The 22,210-nt window shown below is 37.8% G+C and overlaps 1 protein-coding gene across 2 annotated transcripts in view; it reads left to right on the top strand.

Moving 5' to 3' along the window:
- The window catches only part of Stpg2 (sperm tail PG-rich repeat containing 2), a 456,622-nt gene extending 435,609 nt beyond the window's left edge, over window positions 1-21,013 (top strand). For both annotated transcript variants that reach the window (XM_040751713.1, XM_040751712.1), the window contains exons 13-14: window positions 13,112-13,257; window positions 20,418-21,013. In XM_040751713.1, coding sequence (XP_040607647.1) covers window positions 13,112-13,257; window position 20,418 — 147 coding nt within the window. In that variant the 3' untranslated portion in view covers window positions 20,419-21,013. The remainder of the gene's footprint in view (window positions 1-13,111; window positions 13,258-20,417) is intronic.
- Window positions 21,014-22,210: the final 1,197 nt, after the last annotated feature.

Raw genomic sequence — 22,210 nt, 5'->3', positions numbered from 1 at the left:
AAAATAACAAACCCCTATGAAGGCAAATGAATATATATAAACAATAGATAATTAACACTCTAGAATAATATACAGTGAACACATTGATAACAGACCATGAAGGATGCTTAGTTGATGCTAGCAAACCTTGGATATAATAGAAGTCAGAACAAAGTTATTGTGAGCACAGACATCATCTGGAGTGGAAGCCATTGGAGTCAACAGCTGCCTGAGATGCTTACAGAGTGGTTTTGTAAACTGAAAGTGAGTATTTCCTAGAAGCTGCCATCATCATGGGGCATAAAAGCATGGTTTATCTCCAGTACTTACTACCACCTTCTCTTGGAAGCAGAGAAATCAGTCCAGAAGGAAGGTAACTACATCCACAATAAAGGACTGCTCCCTAGGAGAAAGAACGTTGCCTGACACAATTGTGGCACATTTCCTAACTGAAGGCTAGTGTGTGGTTTTTGAAGAGTAAGAACAAAGCACAGAACAGAAATGTAGCTTTTTATTCTGCTGGGCATCCGTGCAATAACATATTTTAGTTTTTGTATCCTGTTACTATTATTTCATGGAGACATGAACTGAGCATAATGACCAGCAATAAACATTTAAAAACACGATTCACATGTGTTACAAAATGCAGATTAAAACAACACTAACATTCTACTACATACCCACCAAAATCACTGATCCACAAATCTGGTAAAAGGAGTGGCTGGCAAGGCTGCAGAGAAAGAGAACAAGGACAGAAAAGGAATTCTCCTTAAGAAGGCACCTGGGCAGCAGTGTTGAAACAATCTTGCAGGTTTTTGGAGCAAAGTAATGCCAATGTGTTCTTGGGTTAAAACAACTGCTCAGAGACACGCTTCCATGGCATTTCTGAACAACTGAAAATGAGTAATTGCTAGGGACTGCAGACTAAGTGAATAGCAGAGTGACTCTTTCCTTCTAGTAGGTACCATCAGCTTTTGTGAGGGTCCTACTCAGATCTCCCCTTTTGAAGTGGGTCTTCTTGAATTTTCTATTCCACAGCAATAGAAAGGTGACTATTTCATTAACTTATTGTAAAAAGCACATAACCTCTTAAACTGAGATAGAAGGACTCGGACACAGTTTAATAAAGTGTATTAAAAAGTATAACCATCCTAAAATGTAAAAGCTTACCATTAGAAATGAATGTTAGCTACAACTTCTACTTAACCTGGAAATATAGGCATAAAAAGAAATAGATCTAGGCAGTGGTGGCCCTCACTTTTAAATCCCAGCACTGGGAAGGAAGAGACAGAGGCAGGCTGATATATGAGTTCTAGGTCAGCCTGCTCTGTAGAGCCAGTTCTATGACAGCCAGGAAAACATAGAGATAATCACCCCCCCCCAAAAGAAATAGAAATTGCAATTAGAAGTATAAAGATGGGGAAAAATAAATTGTGGCCACTTGCTGATGATACCATGAATTAAAAATTCACAATAATTTAAAATAAATTATATGAATCAGTGACTTAATAAAAATCAATAAAATTTAGCTTTCAATTAATTGGAAATGACATAAAATTAAAAAATGTAACTGCTGAATTGAATATTATAAAAATCAATGTCAAAAATTATGGCCAATGCAAGAAACTGGAAGTGTATGTTTATAGGTTGGATTTTAATATATTAAGGACATGAATTTAACTTGTCTTTGCTAATAAGTGTAGTTTCTGGTAAATTTCACCAGCTTATATATGTGAAAAACTGACAGGGTGATTTCTAATTTGTTTGTTTCTGTAAGAACACTTCAGCCAAAGAAGCCATGTATAAAAGTGCAACTAGTGTAAGATTATAACTAGTACCCAGATTTCTATTAATTCATTATGGATAAGACAATTTTGTAACTGATATGGGGTGAACAAATGCAAGAGTATATTTAACAAATATTGTCATAGATATTCTATGATAATACAATATTTATTACAGGGCAGTTGGTCTCATCAAGAAATAACACTTAATCAGTTGGCCTTTCATATGGAGAAAAGTGAAGAGCTGACTTACATGACAGAAAGAGCCACTCTAGATGTGTTGTATAGCTAAGCATGAGAAGTAAATTCAGTAGACCGTCTAGAAAAACTTAAAGAAGAATGTCTGTAGGAGTTTGTCTATTGCTATGATAACATACCCTGACAAAAGCAATTTGAGGAGGAAAAGGTTTATTGTACCTCACTGTCAAGTCCAACATGGTGGTGAGGTCAAGGCAGCCTGAGCCTGAATCAGCTGAACACATTGCATCTGCACTAAGGCAAAAAGTGATGAATCCATCTTGCTGCTCACTTCCTTTTTCCATTTATGCAATCCAGGATCCAAACCAGGCAATGGATGCTAAAAACATCAGGCTGGTATACATGACTCAATTACTGTAAGCACAATGACTCCCAGAGGCATACTCAAAGGCTTATTATACCCTATGTGATTCTAGAGTCTGTCAAGTTGACAGTTAACACCAACTACCATAGGTACATTTTATACACACATACGGATGGACACACACACTCACACATATGTATGTATGTATATATATGCCTTATGATAATTCAGGATGCTGTAACAGAATAATATAGAGTGATTGGCTTATAAACAACATAAATTTGTTTCCCAATTTTTGAAAGCTGGAATTATGAGATCAGACTTTAGTGTAGGTGGGTTTTGGTAAGAGCTCTCTCAGGTTTGCATATGAGTCCCCAGGTTTTGCCTCCTCACAGAACAGAAAGCTAAGCTACCTGCCTCTCTGTTGTATAAGAGCACTGATCACTGTCATGAGAGCTGCCTCTAGAAACGAGTACTTTGTTATTGAACCACTTCATATCAACATGTGGGAGAGTACAGTTTTAGAATGTGAACTTTGAGGAAACACAGACATTCCATTCATGGCAATGTCATACCACTTCATTAACATTGCTAACATACAAGAAAGAGATGTACACAAAAGGGACATGTCATTGGAAGAAACACAGAAACATGAAATTTCTATAAAGCTGCAGAAACTCCTTGGTCAATTCTGTAAATCTAAATGTGCAGATATTTGACCCAGAAGTTACTCTTCTGGGTATGTAACAGAAGTGTGTATGTGTATTCATTAGCAGACAGGTACATTGATGAACAATTAATCATCAAAACCAGAGTATGTAAAGTATTTTGGTGTGTGTAGCTCCAAGGACGCTGTAACGATAATCGACACAATTACTGAAAGTAAAACTAAGTATTTATTGTAGAAATTACTCACAAGATACCAAACAAGTAACCCAGATGAGCCAAGTAGTCCCCCCCCCCGCCGAACCGGAAGCCGAACTCTGGGAAAAGAGACCAAGACTTCCTGTGTGCTGTCTTTTATGCCTTCCCCCGTAACGCCCCCTAGCCATGCCCAAAAGTGGGCCTGGCTAGTGACATAGTTACCGCCTACGTACGTATACATCTTTACGTCCGGCCGTATATGTCTTTAGTCATGCCTAAACTGAGTGTGGTTAGCGGTGTGGTAAACCGCCCTTTTATTACCTCATCTGTATGCGCCTCTAGTAAGTCACATGGTTAATGGTGGCATACAGACTTCCTCCTACAGGTGTGTTTATAAATGAGTGCAGGGAAGAATTGGTAACATCATACTTAAGCACCAGGCTCTATATCCTAAACCTAATTTGAATGACTGGAGCCAGATACAAAGATCTCTCTATGAATCCATCAGGTGAAGATGGGTAGACTAAGGGCCTTTGCTTGGGTGGAGACATAGGAGCTTTCTGGAGAACATGCAGTGTTCTTATTCTTGATCCAAGTCAAATTCTACTTCTACAGCAATGCTTTTCTGAAAATCATTATATTGTGTCTGCCTACCTTTTTATACTTTAAAATAAGTATTGGTTTAAGTAAATATATGAGAAGTTTGTGATGATTAAATTTGTGTAACAGATATCTAAAGTGGGAAGCATAAATGATAGAAAAGTTATACACAATATAGTCTTACCTGAGGATTCTCTAGAAACTGACAATTACCTAATGCTCTCAAAATTTAAACCAAAAAACAAACAAACAAAAACTTCAGATGTTTTTGTGTCAGATATAATTTCCAGTATTGTAGGAAGAAATGGACAAAACCAGCTTCTGGACTAGGTAAGAAATTAAATAGGCGATGCAAGCAAATGAGAAGCAGAAACAACAGAGGGAGGCTGTCCCAAGTGAGGCATGGGGATAATATTGGAGCCTTTCTGTATGTGAAGAGATAGAAAGCAGAAGCCCAGCTGCAGCCGGGGGGGGGGTCAATGGGTTGGTGTGTGAGGGATGACAGAACAGGAGACAGTATGAAGTTCTCTCTGTAAATACTGCTGGGAATTCTCTGAAAAGGACAATTCAGTTTCTGGTTTCCTGATGCTATCATGTTGTTTCATGGTATCCTTTAGTTATTCGAAAGAGGGAAACCTGAAAGGAGAATGTTATATAACTATGCCGACTGGAAAAATAGAGAACAGTCTGCCAGTACTGTTAGAGTGTTAGGTAGAATTGATAGAGTTAGAGTAAATGATTAGAAGGGCCATAAAATAGTTCAGAGATACAGATAAAGAAAACTTTCAATACAAAAGTTTCAAAGTTTTTGAAACTGTCTGACATCAAAGTATATATTGCTGAGTCTGGAAGCAGTTCAGTGCTAGAACACATACATGCCTAACATGGATGAGGTCTTAGAATTTTGAGCATCAAAAAAGTTTTTTTAAATATATATTTAATGAAATAGAATTGCATAACTTCCTCCATTCCTTTCCTCCCTCTGTCCATTGCCAGGTACTTTCCTTCCATCTCCCATGCTCACCCACCTCAAAAGGTGATAGCCTCTCTTTGTACATGTGCATGTGCATCTGTGAATGTATGCGCAAACATGTGAATACAGCCTGCTGAGTCCATTCTTGTTTGCTCAGGTCAAACCACTCTGCATTGGACAACCAATACTGGGGCTCATCCCTGGCAAAACTAATTTGCCTTCACCCAGAAGTCTCTAGTTGCCTGTATGCTTTGTCTAAGGGTGAAACCAGTCAAACATTTTCCTCTTCCTTACTAATATGTCCATCAACATTGCCTTTATCCCAATCTTGTGTTTGCCTCAATTTCTACCAGTTACTGTTTACAGAAGACTTGCTGGCATTTGGGTCTCAAATTATTTCCTCTTCTGCAACATTCCCTGAGTCATAGATGCAGGGACTGTGATAAGAATGTTTCAGTTGAGACTGGCTCTCCATCATCTGTTGATCTCTTCATTGTGTCCAGTTGTGGCTTTCTGTGATGGTCTCCACTTGCTGTAAAGAGAGGCTTCTTGATGGCAGATGGTAGTTACACTTATCTGTGGGTATAAGGGTAGGATTTAGAAAGATTTATATCCATAAACTAAGGACATATGCTGATTTAGCAAAGTGGTAGTGGTTGATTATTTTTTCAGGTCCATTGCCTCATTAGCCCTGGGGATCTGATTATGTTTTCCATACTGTGCATGATATCCCTATTGTCTAGTGGGCCTTAAGTCTAATTAGACAGCTGTTGGTTATTATTAACTGTGTTTGCCAATTATTGCCACTTTTGGGACATTTTTCCATGCCGATATTTGACACAGTGCCAAAATAAAAAAGCATACACTGAAAGATGGCCTCTTTAATAAATGGTGCTGGACAGCTGTATGTGCACATGCATAAGTATAGAATTACAATTTTGTCTATCATCCTGCAAAAAATTTAGATGCAAGTAAACCAAAGTCTTCAATTTGAAGCCTGAAACACAAAAACTGCTAGAAGAAAACCGAGGCCGTTCCCAATGTGGTATAGTTTTAGGAAAGGGCATTCTGGACAGGACTCTATTTGCCATAGAATGAAGGCCAGCATTTGACAGCTGGGAGTTCATAAGACAAAAGTGATTCTGCACAGCTAAAGCCACAATCATTTGAATGGAGAAATCCACTGAATGGGCAAGAATCTTGTCAGCTATGTATTTGTCAGGAGATTAATATCCAGAATACACAAAGAATTCATAAAACATAGTCAAATGAACAAATGATCCAACCAAAATATAATCCAGTGATCTAAACAGAGTTCTCAATCAAGGAAATAAAAATGGCTAAGAAATACTTCAGAAAGTGTTCATTACCCTTAGCAATTAAGGAAATACAAATTAAAACAACCTTGAGATTTCATGACACTCCAGTCAGAATGTCTGAGATCAACAGAACAACTGACAACAAAGCCTTGCAAGGATGTGGAGAAAGAGGATCATTGTTCATTGTTAGTGAGAATGCAGAGTAGTTCACCCCACTCTGAAAATCAGTGTGGAGAATCCACAAAAACAACTGAAGGTAAATCTACCACGCGAGCCAGTGATACTGTTCCTTGACGTATGCCCAGAGAAGCAAACATACTCGACAGCCAGTGCCCTTAACTACTGAGCCAGTGCTCTAGCCCAGAGCTTGCATTTCTAGAGGAAATCAAATCATAACCACAGAATCCGGAAAGTATCTGAATGCCAGGAACCTAGAGAAGACACTTGACTGTAGCATTGCATATTTGGAGGCTGAAGAGCTGGCTCAGTGGTTTAGAGTACCTGTTGCTCTTCTGTGGGACCCAGGTTCAATTCACAGCACCCATTTCTTGGTCCCAAACAGGTTGTAATTCCAGGCTAAGGGGATCCTCTTCTGGCCTCTGAGAGCACCAGAAACATTGTTGTACACATACATATGTTCATAAAAAGCACCCTGACACATAAAACAAAAGTAAAAAAATGACTACACAGTTATATTTGTTTTGAAAAACATCCAAAGTTTGATATTCTGATTGAAATATGTTTTAAACTTCCCTCCCTTCTCTCTTTTATTCTGTCACACACATAGCTCTGCATTTTTATATACTATATTCTTATAACATTATTGGATCTATAATACGTCATAATATTTCACTTTTACCAAATCAGAATTTATTCCATTTCTGGGAAGGTATTCTCTTTGGAAATGACAGAGCAGTGATAAAAATCAGGGATTCTCATTGTTACTATTCTATTATCTATAATATAGATCTTATTCTAATTCTCTGTTTGATTAATATTTTACATCCAGAGTCATACATTAGTCATTATACTCCTTTAATCACCTTTACATTGGAACAGATTTTCTTTGTAAGTCTTTCTGGGCAGTGACTTATTTTGAAGCTATTTTTTAATAGTTTCAATATTTTATCTTCTAACATGTATATACAACAAAAGATAACAGCTCCTTACCTTCTCATTTTCTTTTCTGACAAGGAAAAGTGTTGCCACTTCTTAAAATGTATTTTTTACTGTGATTTGGAAAAGCATTCAATATTCTGGAGAAAAAAATATAAATTTAAAACTAGCAATCATTTGAACACATATGTACTAATAACCCCTCATGACTAAAATGATTTAAGCAAAATATTTGACAGTACATAGTGAATATATACCATATTATTTATAAGTTTACTGAAAGCTATAACAATGGAAAATTAGAGCATATTCTAATTTATTTCATTAGACATTTGAGACCGAAACACAGATTTAAAAAGTGCATTGTTTTTTCTCTCAGCTGTAACTCACGATGCAAGCACATTCATCATCATTTAAATGAATAACATGTATAAGTTGTTCTTAGTTTGCATCAACTTTAAATCATCTTTGCAAGCCATAAGAGACAGAATGTAAAACTCCAAGGTGCACATTAGGCTACTCTTTGCTACAGGGATGCACTTTCAGAGACTTTTGCATTCTAAAAGTCACAGTCTGCACATGCTTTCAGGGAGCTTAGATACACAAAGGGCCTATCCCATGTTCAGCACTCTTAAGCATAGAATGATGGGAAAACAGAGTGACTGATTCCCAGTCTCAAGTAAGGATGCCGGGCTTTCTGTTTCTCCTACATGCACATCAGATAGGAAGAACGGAGTTGTGACTTTAGTGTTTCTCAATGGCTTAGAATTTAGGATTAGGTGGGGCCATCCAATCACTTCAGTTTTCTCACTTAGTATTTCATTCTTAAAAGACTGTCTCTTTGATCACCACTACATAGTCCTCAAAGTTGAATCACTAATCCCCCCCCCGCTCCCTTGGCTTCCTGTAACTCTAAAGGCTGTCTTTGCTCCTCCACTGTAATGCTTTATTCCTTATCAAAGGCTAGCTGGCTGTTGAATTGGGGGTGTATTCCATAAACCTGCTGCTGTCCATCAGTGTTCTGTTACTTCAGCTTTTTAGTGAGCCTTCAATTACTCTAGTGCATACATATCCTTTGATGTTAAATACTAGCATGTTGGAAATTTTCCACTCTAATTTAGTAAAATAATTATGACAACCATTTATTCCCTTGTTTTAGCAAATATAAAAACCATTGTGCTTTTGATTTCAGCCATTCTGGCAGGTACAGAGGGAGCTGAAAGGGGATGGGATGGGGGGGGTTGGTGGGAGCAAAGGAGCATGGGAGGGAGAGGGAGCTGGGATTGATATGTAAAGTAAGATTGTTTCTAATTTAAATTGCAATAGTGTAGAGACCACCTCGAATGCCCATTCCTGATAGTGAACTTGATGTCTATAAGCATCCTGGAGCCTTCATCCAGTGACTGATGGAAGCACAGGCAAACACCCACAGTTAAATACTGAACAGAACCTAAGGAACCCAGTGACAGAGAGAGAGGAGCGAAGAGCAAATTGGCAAAGAATAGGCTGGCACAACCAGCAGAGACAGCTGATCTGAACAGGGGAGAGCTCTTGGACCCCAGACCCACAGCTGGGAGGCCAGCATGGGACCGATCCAGACCCCCTGAATGTGAGAGTCAATGAGGAGGCCTGGGCTACCTATGGGGTCCTGAGCAGTGGATCAGTGTTTATCCCTCGAATACTAACAGACATCGTGTGTCCATAACACAAAGAGGGTTGCTCTCTCTGCCTGGACTCTTAGCGAAGTGCCTGGACCCTACCCTGAGTGAAATGGTAGACTCTAGATATCCCCTATGCAGAAGGAATTGGTAATAGGGTGGGAGGATGGGGGGACTGGTGGGGGGGAGTGCAGGAGGAGGGGAGGGAGTGGAAACTGGGATTGACATGTAAAACAAGCTATTTAAAATAAAAATAAAAATAAATAAATAAATAAAATAAATTTTAAAAATCTAGGAAAGAAAGAAAAATTATAAAATGAATTCAAGAACACACACACACAAAAACCATTGTGCAAAGTGCTGCTTATACTTTTGAAATAATATTCACTTTCTTGTTTGATACAATGTGATAAATCTGTTACCCATTTTTACAATCAGGATGCCTTCTTTATATACATACATACATACATACATACATACATTCATTCATGCATACATACATACAATTTAAATTAGAAACAATCTTATTTTGCATATCAATTCCAGTTCCCTCTCCCTCACATTCTCCCATATTCCCCAACAACCCCCACATTCCATCCTCCATCTGCTCCCCAGGGAGGGGAAGGCCTTCTGTGAGTGGTCATTAAAATATCTCAAGTCATTTGGGGCAGGGCCTAGGCCCTCTCATATGTATCTAGGCAAAGAGAGTATCCCTTCATGGGAAAGGGTCTCCCAAAAGTTCGTTCTTGCACTAGGGATATATCCTGATTCCACTGCCAGAGGCCCCATAAACTACCCAGTGCTCCTAACTGGCACCCATGTTCAGGGGGCCTGGTTTGGTCCTATATTGGTTCCCCATCCGTCAGACTAGGGTCCATGAGTTCCCACTTGCTTGGGCCAGGTGTTTCTGTGGGTTTTCCCAGAGTGGTCTTGACCCCTTTGTTGGTCTCTCCCCTCTCTCTGAAACTGGATTCCAGGAGTTTGGCTCAGTGCTTGGCTGTGGATCTCTGCTTCTGCTTCCATCAGCTACTGGACTAAGGCTCTAAGATGGTATTTAAGGTAGTCCTCATTCTCATTATAGGTGATGGGCATTTAAGTTGGCCTCTTCACTATTGCTTAGGGTTCTAGTTAGGGTCATCTTTTTGGATCTTTGTATTATTCGCTAGTGCCAGATTTATCTTTAAACCTATAGTGGCCCCCCAAAGGATGCACATTCATACAACAAGGACATCTATTCAACTGTGTTCACAGCAGCATTGTTTGTAATAGCCAGAACCTGGAAATAACTTAGATGACCCTCAACCAAAGAATGGATACAGAAAATGTGGTATATTTACACAGTGTAGTACTACTAAGTGGAAAATTTGCAGGCAAATGGATGGAACTAGAAGAAACCATTCTAGGTGAGGTAACTCAGCCACAGAAACACAAACATGGTATGCACTCACTCGTATATGGATTTTACATATAGTGAAAAGGATTACCAACCTACTCTCCACACCTCCAAAGAAATAGGAAACAAGGAGGACCATAAGAGAGTCATACATGGTCCTTCAGTGAAACAGAAAGGGACAAGAGCCCATGAACAAATGGGGAGTGTGGGAGGAGGGGGAGGGAGGTAGGAGAAAGAGGAGGGGAGAAGAAGAGGGGGAAAGAGAACATGAGGGATCAGGAGGATTGAGTGGGGAGAGGAATAGAGGAGAGCAAGAAAAGAGACACATCAATACAAGATGACTTTCTAAAATAAAATCCTAGGTAGTGTAAGCTGTAGCAGGAAGTCTTTCCTCTGTCCCATCTTCCCCACTGGACCTGTTTCTCTCCTGCTTGGTTCCTGCAGCCACTTCTCAATAATAACTCAGAGGCTTAATGCTAATTACAAGCTGTTTATCCTATTAGCTCAGGCTTATTATTAACTGACTCTTGTAATTAGTATCTTTATCTATTGATTCTATGATTATACTTTTTAAACATTTAGATGCCTTAATTTTCATAGATACATAATATCTAGATGATATGTCATCATTTACTTTGTAGAAATACAAAAGAGTTCATTCCAGCACTGGTATTTTTTTGTTACTTGAATCATAACTTTGTCATATGATGCTAAATGCTGATACTTTAAGTACACATTTTATTTAATTCAGCACTGTGTTTTCCAAATGGGTCACTCTGTTTTAGATAACATAAAGCTAAGCTTAGTTTTTCTGTTATGTATGGTGCCATAAAGTTTTTGTAAAGCAGCCCTTCCATATCAAAAGTGTTTTGCATGAGGAGCCTCTAGGGAAAGGCATAGAAAAAGCCTATACCACAGTGACCTTTGTAAATTGCTCATGTCTTGTTTCTGATGTAGATTAAGCTCCTGCACATCCACTCAGTTTCTACATTCTTGCTCCCAAATTCAGCTGTGCTAGTGTCTCAGCTTCATGATGAGCCTGTTAGAAACCTCCTTTTATGATTGTGCTGAGTACCTCGCAGCATGGAAACTTAGGGCCTCCCTACATTTTTATTACATCCTAATGGTACTCCTCACTTCATCATTTCCGAATAATCACAGACCCTCAACATTCTGAAGCAAGTGTTTTTTTGCTTGGAAGTTGGATAAGGAATAGGCAATACATGGTTTGAATTAGCTCCCTTTTCCGTACACTGAGGCCCCCAATTTTAAACACACACACACACACACACACACACACACACACACACATACACACACACACAAGTTTGTCAATTCTGTGACATATTCTGGTTTTTCAGAATTGGAAAACAATTTGCCCTAATTCTGCCTTTCCTGTGTGTAAGGTTGGCAGGAGGAGAACCAGACAAGGGAACAAGTGGCTCAAAGACACCACATGTTTTCTTTCAGATAAACCAGCAGAAGGGAAAACCAATTTCTAGAGGTACAGTTCTCAACCTGTGTGTCACAAGCCTTTTAAGGGGGTCTAAGGACCCTTTCACAGGGGTTGCCTCAGGTCATTGGAAAACACAGGTATTAACACAATAGTAGCAAAATTACAGTTATGAGTAGCAACAAAAATAAATTTATTGTTGGGAATAACCACAGCATGAATGGGTATGTCAGAGGGTTGCAGCATTAGGAAGATGGTAACCACCGCACTGGAGTGAGGTCCCAGAGTCAATAGAGAATGGTAGGATAGTGACCTACAAGTTAGGGTAGTCATCTTGAAGACACACGGATGGCAGGAGAGAATTGATCAGGACTATTTCATATTCCTTAAGTGAGTTAATTTTCCAAGGTAATATAAGGTAGAACAGCTCAGACTCCATTTGAAACATGAGGAAATTGAAGTTTAGAACTGGCGGACAACCTTCTGTAAGTCTCATTTCTACTTATCCTCCTATTTTAAGTTGATTTAAAGTCTTTAACTGTTGTCTTATCACATTCAGACCCCAGTGGAAAGCTATATAAGCCCTAGAATTCTCACCTCGTTTGCTGAAACTATTACCCTCGATTCCCAACTCCTCCATCAGTCCTACTGTGTGTTTCTACTGGGAAGGCAAAGTACCTAAGATGGAGGTATTGCAAGGGCTGTGTTAGCACTGTGTTAGGCTTGATCTGCTCACATGGATGACTTCAGTCATACTCATGGTACTAAAGCAGACTCACAATTTCATCATCCTAATTTTGCAAATGTCTCCAAAAAGACACTTAGAAAACAGTGGGTGGATGCACATTGCCTTAATTTTAGGTTGAATCACTTGTAAAGTTGCTTCAAAATATTTTCATTGGTATGTTGCCTAGACAAGGTTGTATCTTGCTACCTCATGTTCACATTAATGAAATAATCTTGGAAAGATGATATTTATAAATATATACACCACATATTTGTCAGAAGGACATATGTTGGAATAAAACATGTGTGAAAAATTAGTAAATTAGTATCTGCTTCTACTGGAAACAAAATATTTTAAAAAATAAAAGTTACAGGTCATAATGCACATAAAATATGTATTTCATTATTAGAGAGTTGTAGATTTCACCAAAGAGTTTGGTTTCTCTCAAATACCTATCATTTTTTTCAAGAATATTAAGTACAATTTGGTTAAGGTCATGACTATTATAATAGCCTTCTTACATGCTAAAGAACACTGATAGATATTAATCCAAATATGTAGGGTATGAATGAGTGATATCAGTGAGTCAGCTTGTATTAATGAGTTCACTGTTCATTTATATAAACTGATCCTTCAAGCTATATGGATGATGTAATTAACATAAGTTTCTTTTCCCCCCTCAGCTCAGTCCATTCTTAAGACATACTGTTCTGAAGAGAACATACAATGTCACCCTCCCATGTTCATCTTCTAAGAGAGAAATTGGCTATCGTACAGAACAAAAAGCTGGACAAAAACATCAAAGAGATAGAGAGCAGTATCGTAACTGGTGAGTATGATGGACCCACAGAGTCATAGAGATGCATGTGTGCAACCCCATTTCTACTGTGGCATTCATTATATCATTGTCAGATCCTTCTCTTTGCCCATGGTAGTAAGATAGGTTTATGTCACCAAGGAATAATTAAGAGATCATGGGGAAGATTATCTTAATGCTCCTATATTTGACTTCTAATCTGTTCTTTATAGTCTGCTTTTCTTTTTGTTTTTGATGCCAAGACAGGGAGTTACTTTAATGTGATTAAGTTACAGATTCTTAGTTAACATATTTTTCTATTACAAAGAAATATATTGCATCATAATAAAGTATAATAAATCAATATTGTGTTTAGTCAGATATAGTGAGATTATATGATATGGCAGCTTGAGTGCTTTCTGGACAAATTGTACCTAGATAAACTATAGTTACTCTCATATAAAACATTAACTGATAGTACCTGTAAACTAACCACTGATTGCATCATAATGACTATGATAGTGCTTTAATCATTGATTATTTTTTATTGTAAGGGAGGACTATATTTAAGCAGTTGGATGCTGCTGTACTAAAGATTATTTCTCATTTCAGTGTCTATACTTATACAAGGTGTTATACTTCAGGAGTTGACCATGATCACATTAATTACTAGACTAGAAATTAGATTCTAAACACACAACAGCTATTTATGAGAGTAATAAAACCTAAAAAACCTGATATATCACAGACTGTTAGAGGAACAGATAAAATTCTTTATTATTATAACTGACATTGAATATAAATAATTCTGATATTTATATTTAAGAAGGTTAGGGATATCTGAGGAGTATATTATATTATGTGCTGGAATAATATTTCAGACCTTTTCACTTAAATATAATATCCCATTTTCATGTCTTTAATTTTTATGCAGTAATTATACAGTATAAAAGTCCCTGAAACCAAAATTATAATTATATTGGTTGGAGAGGATCTGGATTGCAATATCCACATTTTTTCAGTGTGCACACATAGTCAGTATGCTTTTATTCTGCCACAAAGAAGAAGAAAATGGAGTAATTATTCAGAAACATGGTTAGAACTGGAGATAAGTGTTTTAAGTGAAATAATTCAGACACAGAAGTAAAAATAATCGTGTGTTGTCTGTACTTCATGGAATTCAGGTTAATAAGTGGCACAAAATTAAAAGTATAATCATTTGGGAAGAGAAAGAGAATCGGTGGGAATAGAGAAGGGAGAAGAAAAGGTAACAAGTACATGATGTGTGTACATGAAACATTACAGAGAAACATATTATATTGTTCAATGCACTAATAAAGAAAAAGAAAATAAGATAAATATGTTTACATATATGTATATATGCAATGTTATATTTAGTAGATTTTGCATCAATTTTTTTTCTTGTTCATTTGAATGGGAAACAAACTTGCTTCACAGGTCAATCCCAGCTCCCTCTTCTTTTCCTTCTCCCCTGCCCCCCACCAACCTCCCCAGCTCCCAATCCAATCTCCACTCTACTTTCAGGGAGGGTGAAACCCTCCATGGGTGGTCTCCAAAGTATGTCCTATCATCCAGGGCAGGGCCTAGGCCCTCCCCCATGTATCTCTCAAGAGCATCCCTCCATGTGGAATGGGCTCCTAAAGTCCATTTAGATGTCAGGGTTAAATACTGATCTACTACCCAAGACCCAGTAGATTGCCAAGGCATCCTCACTGACACCCAAATTCAGGGGGTCTGGATAAGTCCCATACTGGCCTCTCAGCTATCAGTCTAGGCTCCATGAGCTCACCCTTACTCAGCTAAGCTGTTTCTGTGGGTTCACCAGATCAGTCTTGACCCCTTTGCTCATCAGTCCTCCCTCTCTGCAACTGGTTTCCAGGTGGCTCAGTTCAGTGTTTAGCTGTGGATGTCTGCCTAAGCTTTCATCAGCCACTAGATGAAGGTTCTAGGATGGCATATTAGGTAATCCTCAATCTCATTATTGGGGAAGGGCATCTATTGTATAGATTGTCAGTTGGTGTCATCCTTGTAGATCTCTGGGAATCTCATAGTGACAGATCTTTCCTCAAACCTATAATGGCTCCCTCTATTATGGTATCTCTCATCCTGCTCTCCTCTTTTCTTTCCCCTACTCAACCTTCCTCCTCTCCCATATCCTCCTCTCCCCTCCTCTTCTCCCCCTCTCTTATTCCCAGCTCCCTCTCCACTCCCCCCCCCATGCTCCCAATATGCTCAGGAGATCTTGCCTCATTCCATCTTCTCTGTGGTACCATGCACATCTTTCTTAGGGTCCTCACTGTTTCCCAGACTCTCTGGCAGTGAGATTGTAGGCTGACAATCCCCTGCTCCATGTCTAAAATCCATATATGAGTGGGTACATACCATGTTTCTCTTTTTGTGACTGGGTTACCTCACTCAAGATGGTTTCTTCTAGTGCCATTCATCTGCCTGCAAATTTCAAAGTTCCATTGTTTTTTTCTGCTGAGTAGTACTCCATTGTGTAAATGTACCACATTTTCTCTATCCACTCTTCAGTTGAGGGGCATCTAGGTTGCTTCCAGATTTTGGCTATTACAAATAAAGCTGCTATGAATATAGTGAAGCTGATATCCTTGTAGTATGAGTGTGCAGCTTTTGGGTATATGCCTAAGAGTGAAATTGCTGGGTCTTGGGGTAGGTTTATTCCCATTTTCCTGAGGAATCTCCACCCTGATCTCCAGAGTGGCTGTACTAGCTGGCACTCCTCCCATCAGCAGTGGAGGAGTACTCCCCTTTCTCCACATCCTCTCCAGCTTAAACTGTCCTTCATATTTTTGATTTTAGTCATTCTGGCAAGAGTAAGATGGTATATTTCAGAGTTGTTTTGATTTGCATTTCCCTGATGGCTAGGGATTTTGAGTACATTCTAGAGTGTCTATCACCCATTACAGACTCCTCTATTGAGAATTCTCTATTTAGGTCAGTACCCACTTTTTCATTGGATCCTTTGGTGTTTTGGAAACTTGCTTCTTGAGTTCTTTGTAAATTTTGGAGATCAACCCTCTGTCAGATGTGGGATTAGTGAATATCTTTTCCCATTCTGTGGGCTGATTTTTTTTGTCTTGTTGACTGTGTCCTTTGCCTTACAGAAGCTTCCCAGTTTCAGAAGGTCCCATTTATTAATTGTGGATCTCAATGTCTGTGCTAATAGTGTCATGTTCAGGACGTGGTCTCCTGAACCAGTTTGTTCAAGAGTACCTGCCACTTTCTCTTCTAAGAGATTCACTGTAACTGGATTTATGGTGAAGCCTTTGACCCATTTGGACTTAAATTTTGTGCTTGATGATAGACATGGATCTATCTTCAGTCTTTAACATGCCAGCATCCAGTTATACCAGCACCAATTTTTGAAGATGCTTTCTTTTTTCCATTGTATAATTTTACCTTTTTTGTCAAAAATCAAGTGTTTGTGATGTGTGGGTTAATGTCAGGGTATTCAATTCAATTCCATTGGTCTACCTGTCTATTTTTGTGCCAATACCAAGCTGTTTTCAGGACTAGAGCTCTATCATACAGCTTGAGTTCAGGGATGGTGATGCTGCCAGAAGTTCCTTTGTTATACATAGTTGTTTTGGATATCCTTGGTCTATTGTTTTGCATATAAAGTGGATTATTGTTCTTTCAAGGTCTGTGAAGAATTGTGCTGGTATTTTGATGGGGATTGCATTGAATACGTAGATTGCTATTGGCAAGATTGCCATTTTACTGTGTTGATCCTACCTATCCAAGAGCATGGGAGATCTTTCCATTTTCTGGTATCTTCTTTAATTTATTTCTTTAAAGACTCAAAGTTCTTGCTATATAGGTCTTTCACTTGTTATGTCAGCTACCGCAAGATATTTAATGCTGTTTGTGGCTATTGTAAAGCGTGAAGTTTCTCTGATTTCTTTCTCATCCCATTTATCATCTGTATATAGTAGGGCTACTGATTTTCTTGATTTGATCTTGTATCCTGCCACTTTGCTGAAGGTGTTTGTCATCTATAAGCATTCCCTGTTAGAGGTTTTCATGTCACTTATGTAAACTATCATATAATCTGCAAATATTGAAGGTTTGACCTCTTCCTTTCCAATTTGTATCCCCATGATCGTCTTTTGTTATCATATTTCTCTGGCTAGAACTTCAAGTACAATATTGAAGAGATATGGAGTGGACAGCCTTGTATTGTTCCTGATTTTAGAGGAATTGTGTTGAGTTTCTCTCCATGTTGTCTGTTGATTTACTGTGGAATATCCACATTTTGTTTTCGTGACCACATCAATGTTTTTATAGAAAAGTAATGTCCTTTTAATTTTAATTTTGGAGGATGTTTTTGCTGAATTAAATTATTCACATTTGCATACATTTTATTTGTGTGTATTGAAACTGCCAGTGTATTGTCATCAATCTCCCATTCTTTTAATGAGCTGTTTTTGCTTTGAAGACTGTTTCTGTCATCTGTTTTCAGATATCAGAAAAAACAAAACCTAAGCCAATACACATGCTTAAAGTTCATAAGTTTTCTTGCATTCAGCATCTGTTTCAATGTTCTTTGATGTTTGCAATATTTTTCATTGTGTTGTTTGATGGCTTTTATCAGTCATAAAAATTATCACCTATTATTTTATAAAATGTAACTTTTCCATATCCTGTGTTATCCTAATTTGAATTTGTCTTTGTCTCATGTTTAATATATCCTGAATGGTCTTATGTGTATCGGAGACTATTTTCTTTTATATTTCACTTTATTTTTGTTAAGAACTTCTTATACTCATCAATCCTCCATCATATAACCTGAAGTTAAATATATACTATTTTCTTAATTTATATCATTGTTTATTTTTCAACTCTACCACTTTCATCTGACTAGTATTTACAAGCTCTCTGTCTTTTTAACATGTTGTAAACCTTCCACTCTCCATCATTTTGAACCAAAGGAGATAACTCTCTCTCCAACTCAACTTTGGCTCTGTTTGTAGTATCTTTTTTCTGTTTCTTCACCATATCTCACAAATGACTAATAAGTTGTCCAAATGAATATTGCTCATGAAAACTTACTACATGGTTGATACTCTGATGTACATCTTCCTGGAACAGGAAATCTCTTTACAGGGATGTGCCAGTGGTTGCCACCAACTTATTTAGACCCGGGATGCACTCAATTTTTAGGATTCATATAATTCTCATTATCCACATTTTCAGAGGCTAACCTTTCTGTCATCTACCATGAGGTCAGTTAATCTACCATGCCTTTTCTTTTCCTTCTCCTTATGTAATAGTCAGACACTGTGGAGCTGTTGAGATCATTAGCTGCCATGTTTAATGCTGTATTTTGATCTCCTGGACAAATGCACACACATTTTGACAGATGTCCTCCATTAGAAAGTAATATAATGACAGGTTCCCTCATGCTCCTTCCTTCTCTCAGCTTCTGCGTGTAGGATCCTGAGGATGTCACAACACCAGCTAAGCTTCCTGTCCACTTTGTGGTTTCTTCTTAACTCTTTGACTTTGTCCTGTTTAGGGATTCAAGACTCCCTCATAGGGAGTGCAAGGCTCTCCTTGAGTTACTTTCTTCTTTCCTTTCTCATCAGAATTCTGATTCTTCAGGCTCTCTCTGTGGCTTCCTTGATTTATGTGTATTTACACGAAGTTCTTAGTGATACATTTTCAGATACAGCATCTACAGTATATTGCTCATTGATATATTTAAAATTTCTGTTTTATCACAATTGTCAGTTCTTTTACTTTGATGCCTCAACAATCCCTAAAATGCAGTACCTTCAATGGACATTTACTACTGTAAAAGAGAATACTGTAAAGCCACTATCTCCTGGCATATGTTAAGTCTTCTTCAAGGATATATTCTCTTTAAGTTAACATATCTACTTAACAGCTAAATTTACATCTAGGTTTATTAGCTTTGAAGGTATTATTGTGATGGTACATGTTACTGTTAGGTGCTTATTGACCTCTTCTACATGGTGTGATACAGAAAAAGCTCCATTAGAAACATTCTAGTGATATAGACTTGCATATCAGAGATAAAATCCCCTGAGAGAAGGCTCCCTGAAACAAAGCTACTGCTTAACTTCACCAGTAGAGATAGACAAGAAAACCCCCTTTCTTTTTCCCTATGCTTAGGCATTTTTATATTATCATTGCAAACTGACAAAAACCCTACAAGGTTTGCACGCAGGATTATTCTGCAGTCCAGTAAATATATTGTGACTTGGAGTCCCCATCCTTTAACTTTCATGGGAAGAACATCTCATGAGAGGCACAATTTTAGAGAGAAGTTTAAAATTTGGATGAGCTACTATACTAACTCTCAAGGAGATGAGTGAGCTAATATGTTCAAATGCTGACACTAGTCCAACCCATGTTTGTGGAATAGCTAGACAACAGAGCAGTGTGCAATGGTTGAAAATGAGAAACTAACCACCTCCTGAGTTGGAAACTCATCAAACAATAAGAAGGATGGAACCTGAGCAAGTTCTCATGCTCCCAGTTTTCCCTGTTTCAGACCTGCTGTATCCAACTGTTCCTGACCACAGAAAGTGTCAAACCATTGCTTGTTATGTGCAACCTTATAGGCACAAAGCTTAGAATAGATAGCATTTCTCCACTGGTGAACCCTAATAGAACCTCTTGCATGTTACAAGAATATTATATAAGTATCTCTACTGTAAAAGAACTTCACTTCCAGACCATTTGTTACTAATAAAATACCATGTATTAAGTTACACCATGAAAGTTTTAAGACCTTATTTGTTGATGCTTTTTCTTTCACTCCCTCTGAGATTCATCTACTGTTACAATGCAGCACTGTATATGTAACTACTGCTAAAATATAACACAACTTTGTAGGTACATCTCGTACACTAACATTCATTAGCAAGCCCAAGTCTTTAACATAAAATTAGGATAACCCAATAGCCAGGTTTATGGCAACTACTTGAAGATATTTAACAGATTTGGCTTTTAACAAAAGAGCATGTAGTAAAATCTATTCGATGATTATGATGTCTAGCTGAGCTGCCACACTGGCTTCTTGTTTGGGATAGGAAGAAACCAGGAAGCATCTTTGGGTTTAGGTAGAGATGTGTATGGTAGAGGCACCAATCATTGAAACAACTTTTCTCTCCTCACAGATGCATCCCAAAGGTAATATCTCTTAACAGAAAGGTAAGCTGGCAGTCTTCTCACAGAGACCTCTTTCCGGTGTGATGAAGTCATCCATCAGATGCTTAAAGAACAGTTTCCAGTCTAACTCTGGAGACAGAAGCCTTTGTTGCCGTTAACACTTGTAACTATTTTTGTCCATCAAATTTCCCCATTGCAATAAATATATACAGACATGCATGCGTACATACATACATGCATACATACATATATACACTCCCCATTGAATTTGTAAGCATACTTTAGATGCCTCCACAGGAAATACAGTGCTAAATAAAGATATCTGATGAAAGTTTCCTTTAGAATCTTTCTGTAACCAGAGAATATGGTGATGTTCTGAACACCAACATGTAAAACAAAGCAAACCCTGTAACTTTGTATACATGCTAGCCACCTGACTGATTTTCTCATGGTTTCTTTCTTTGAAATTCTAAAAGTGTATACTTTTTTAAAAAAATCACAAAAGGAATATTCACTATGTTTCACTTTGTGTCTATCTTATATGTAAATAGGAAAACAAGGAAAAATAATTAAATTGTGACAACATTTTTCCATGGCCTCTGTGTTTGGGGAGATGGATATTGATTTGATTTTCTATAGCAGCAATATTTGAATATGTTTATGGGGTACTTTATGACAATTCTGCACATGTTACAGCATGTGCCTTCGTGATGGTAATTATTATCTTCGATCCCTAGGACAAAACTGAAAAGTATTGCTTGTAGAACTGATCTGGTGGTGATGAATTCCCTCAGTTTATGTTTGTTTGAAAAAGTCTTTACTTTGACTTCAGTTCTGAAGGATGGTTCTGCTGAGTTCAGTCGTCACAGTTGGCAGGATTTCATGCATTTGATGCCGGTCTGGGAGATTTTTATTGAGAATTATGCTGGAAATCTAATGGGAGTTTTCTTGTGTATGTCTTGACACAGGGATTTCACAATTTTGTAATTATTTCACATAATTTTGAGCATGACATATGTCAATGAGCATGACATATGACAATGATGGTCTGTTTGGGGTTAAATCTACTTAGATTTGTCCTTTGAGAAGCATATCTCTTAAATCTTCTAAAACCTTTAGCCATTATTTCATGTGAATTTAACATTCCTGTTTTCTCGATGTTCTGAACTTACAATAATGGGAAGATTCAGTCAATGTTATCACAGCTAATATGTTTTGTCAGTTTTTAAAAATCCCATTCCATCCCTTCTCTTCCTTTCTTTTCTTCCTTTCTTTTATCTGACTAGATTAACTCAAAAGACTTGTCAGGTTCTGAAATGCTTTCTTTTCTTTGTTCTAGCCTGTCATACAAGAAAAGAACAAATGGTATCGAACTGATTCCAAACTAGGCTTCAAAGTCCTGACATTTTAAAATACATATATCTCTTTGTTGAATTTCACATACCAATTAAAAAAAAACTTCCTTGAATTGTTTCTCTGTGTTCTCTTGGTACTTCACTGAGTTTTCTTAGGCTCTTTGTTTTTCTGGTGATTCAGTTTCCCTTTGGAGAAGCCGTGTTTCCTTTTAGGTGTGTTTCCCTGTGCCAGTGTGTATTCTTATGCTCTGATAATCATTTTTCCAATTTTATGGTGTAGACTTTGGGGGGAAACAGTTTGACTGTTAGTTGAGATGTAGGACATCAGCTGTGTGGTGCTTCAGCTTTGGTAATAAAGGATCTCTATGTTTGATTTTGATACTATTTCTCCAACTATCAATGTTGTCAGTCTCTTTGAGTGTATCATTAGTCTAGACAACAGCAGT

The sequence above is a fragment of the Mesocricetus auratus genome, unplaced genomic scaffold, assembly GCF_017639785.1.
Source record: "Mesocricetus auratus isolate SY011 unplaced genomic scaffold, BCM_Maur_2.0 Super-Scaffold_100009, whole genome shotgun sequence".
NCBI classification, from domain to species: Eukaryota; Metazoa; Chordata; class Mammalia; order Rodentia; family Cricetidae; genus Mesocricetus; species Mesocricetus auratus.
Note: the sequence above shows the minus strand (reverse complement) of the source record. Positions and strands in the feature narration are given on the sequence as shown.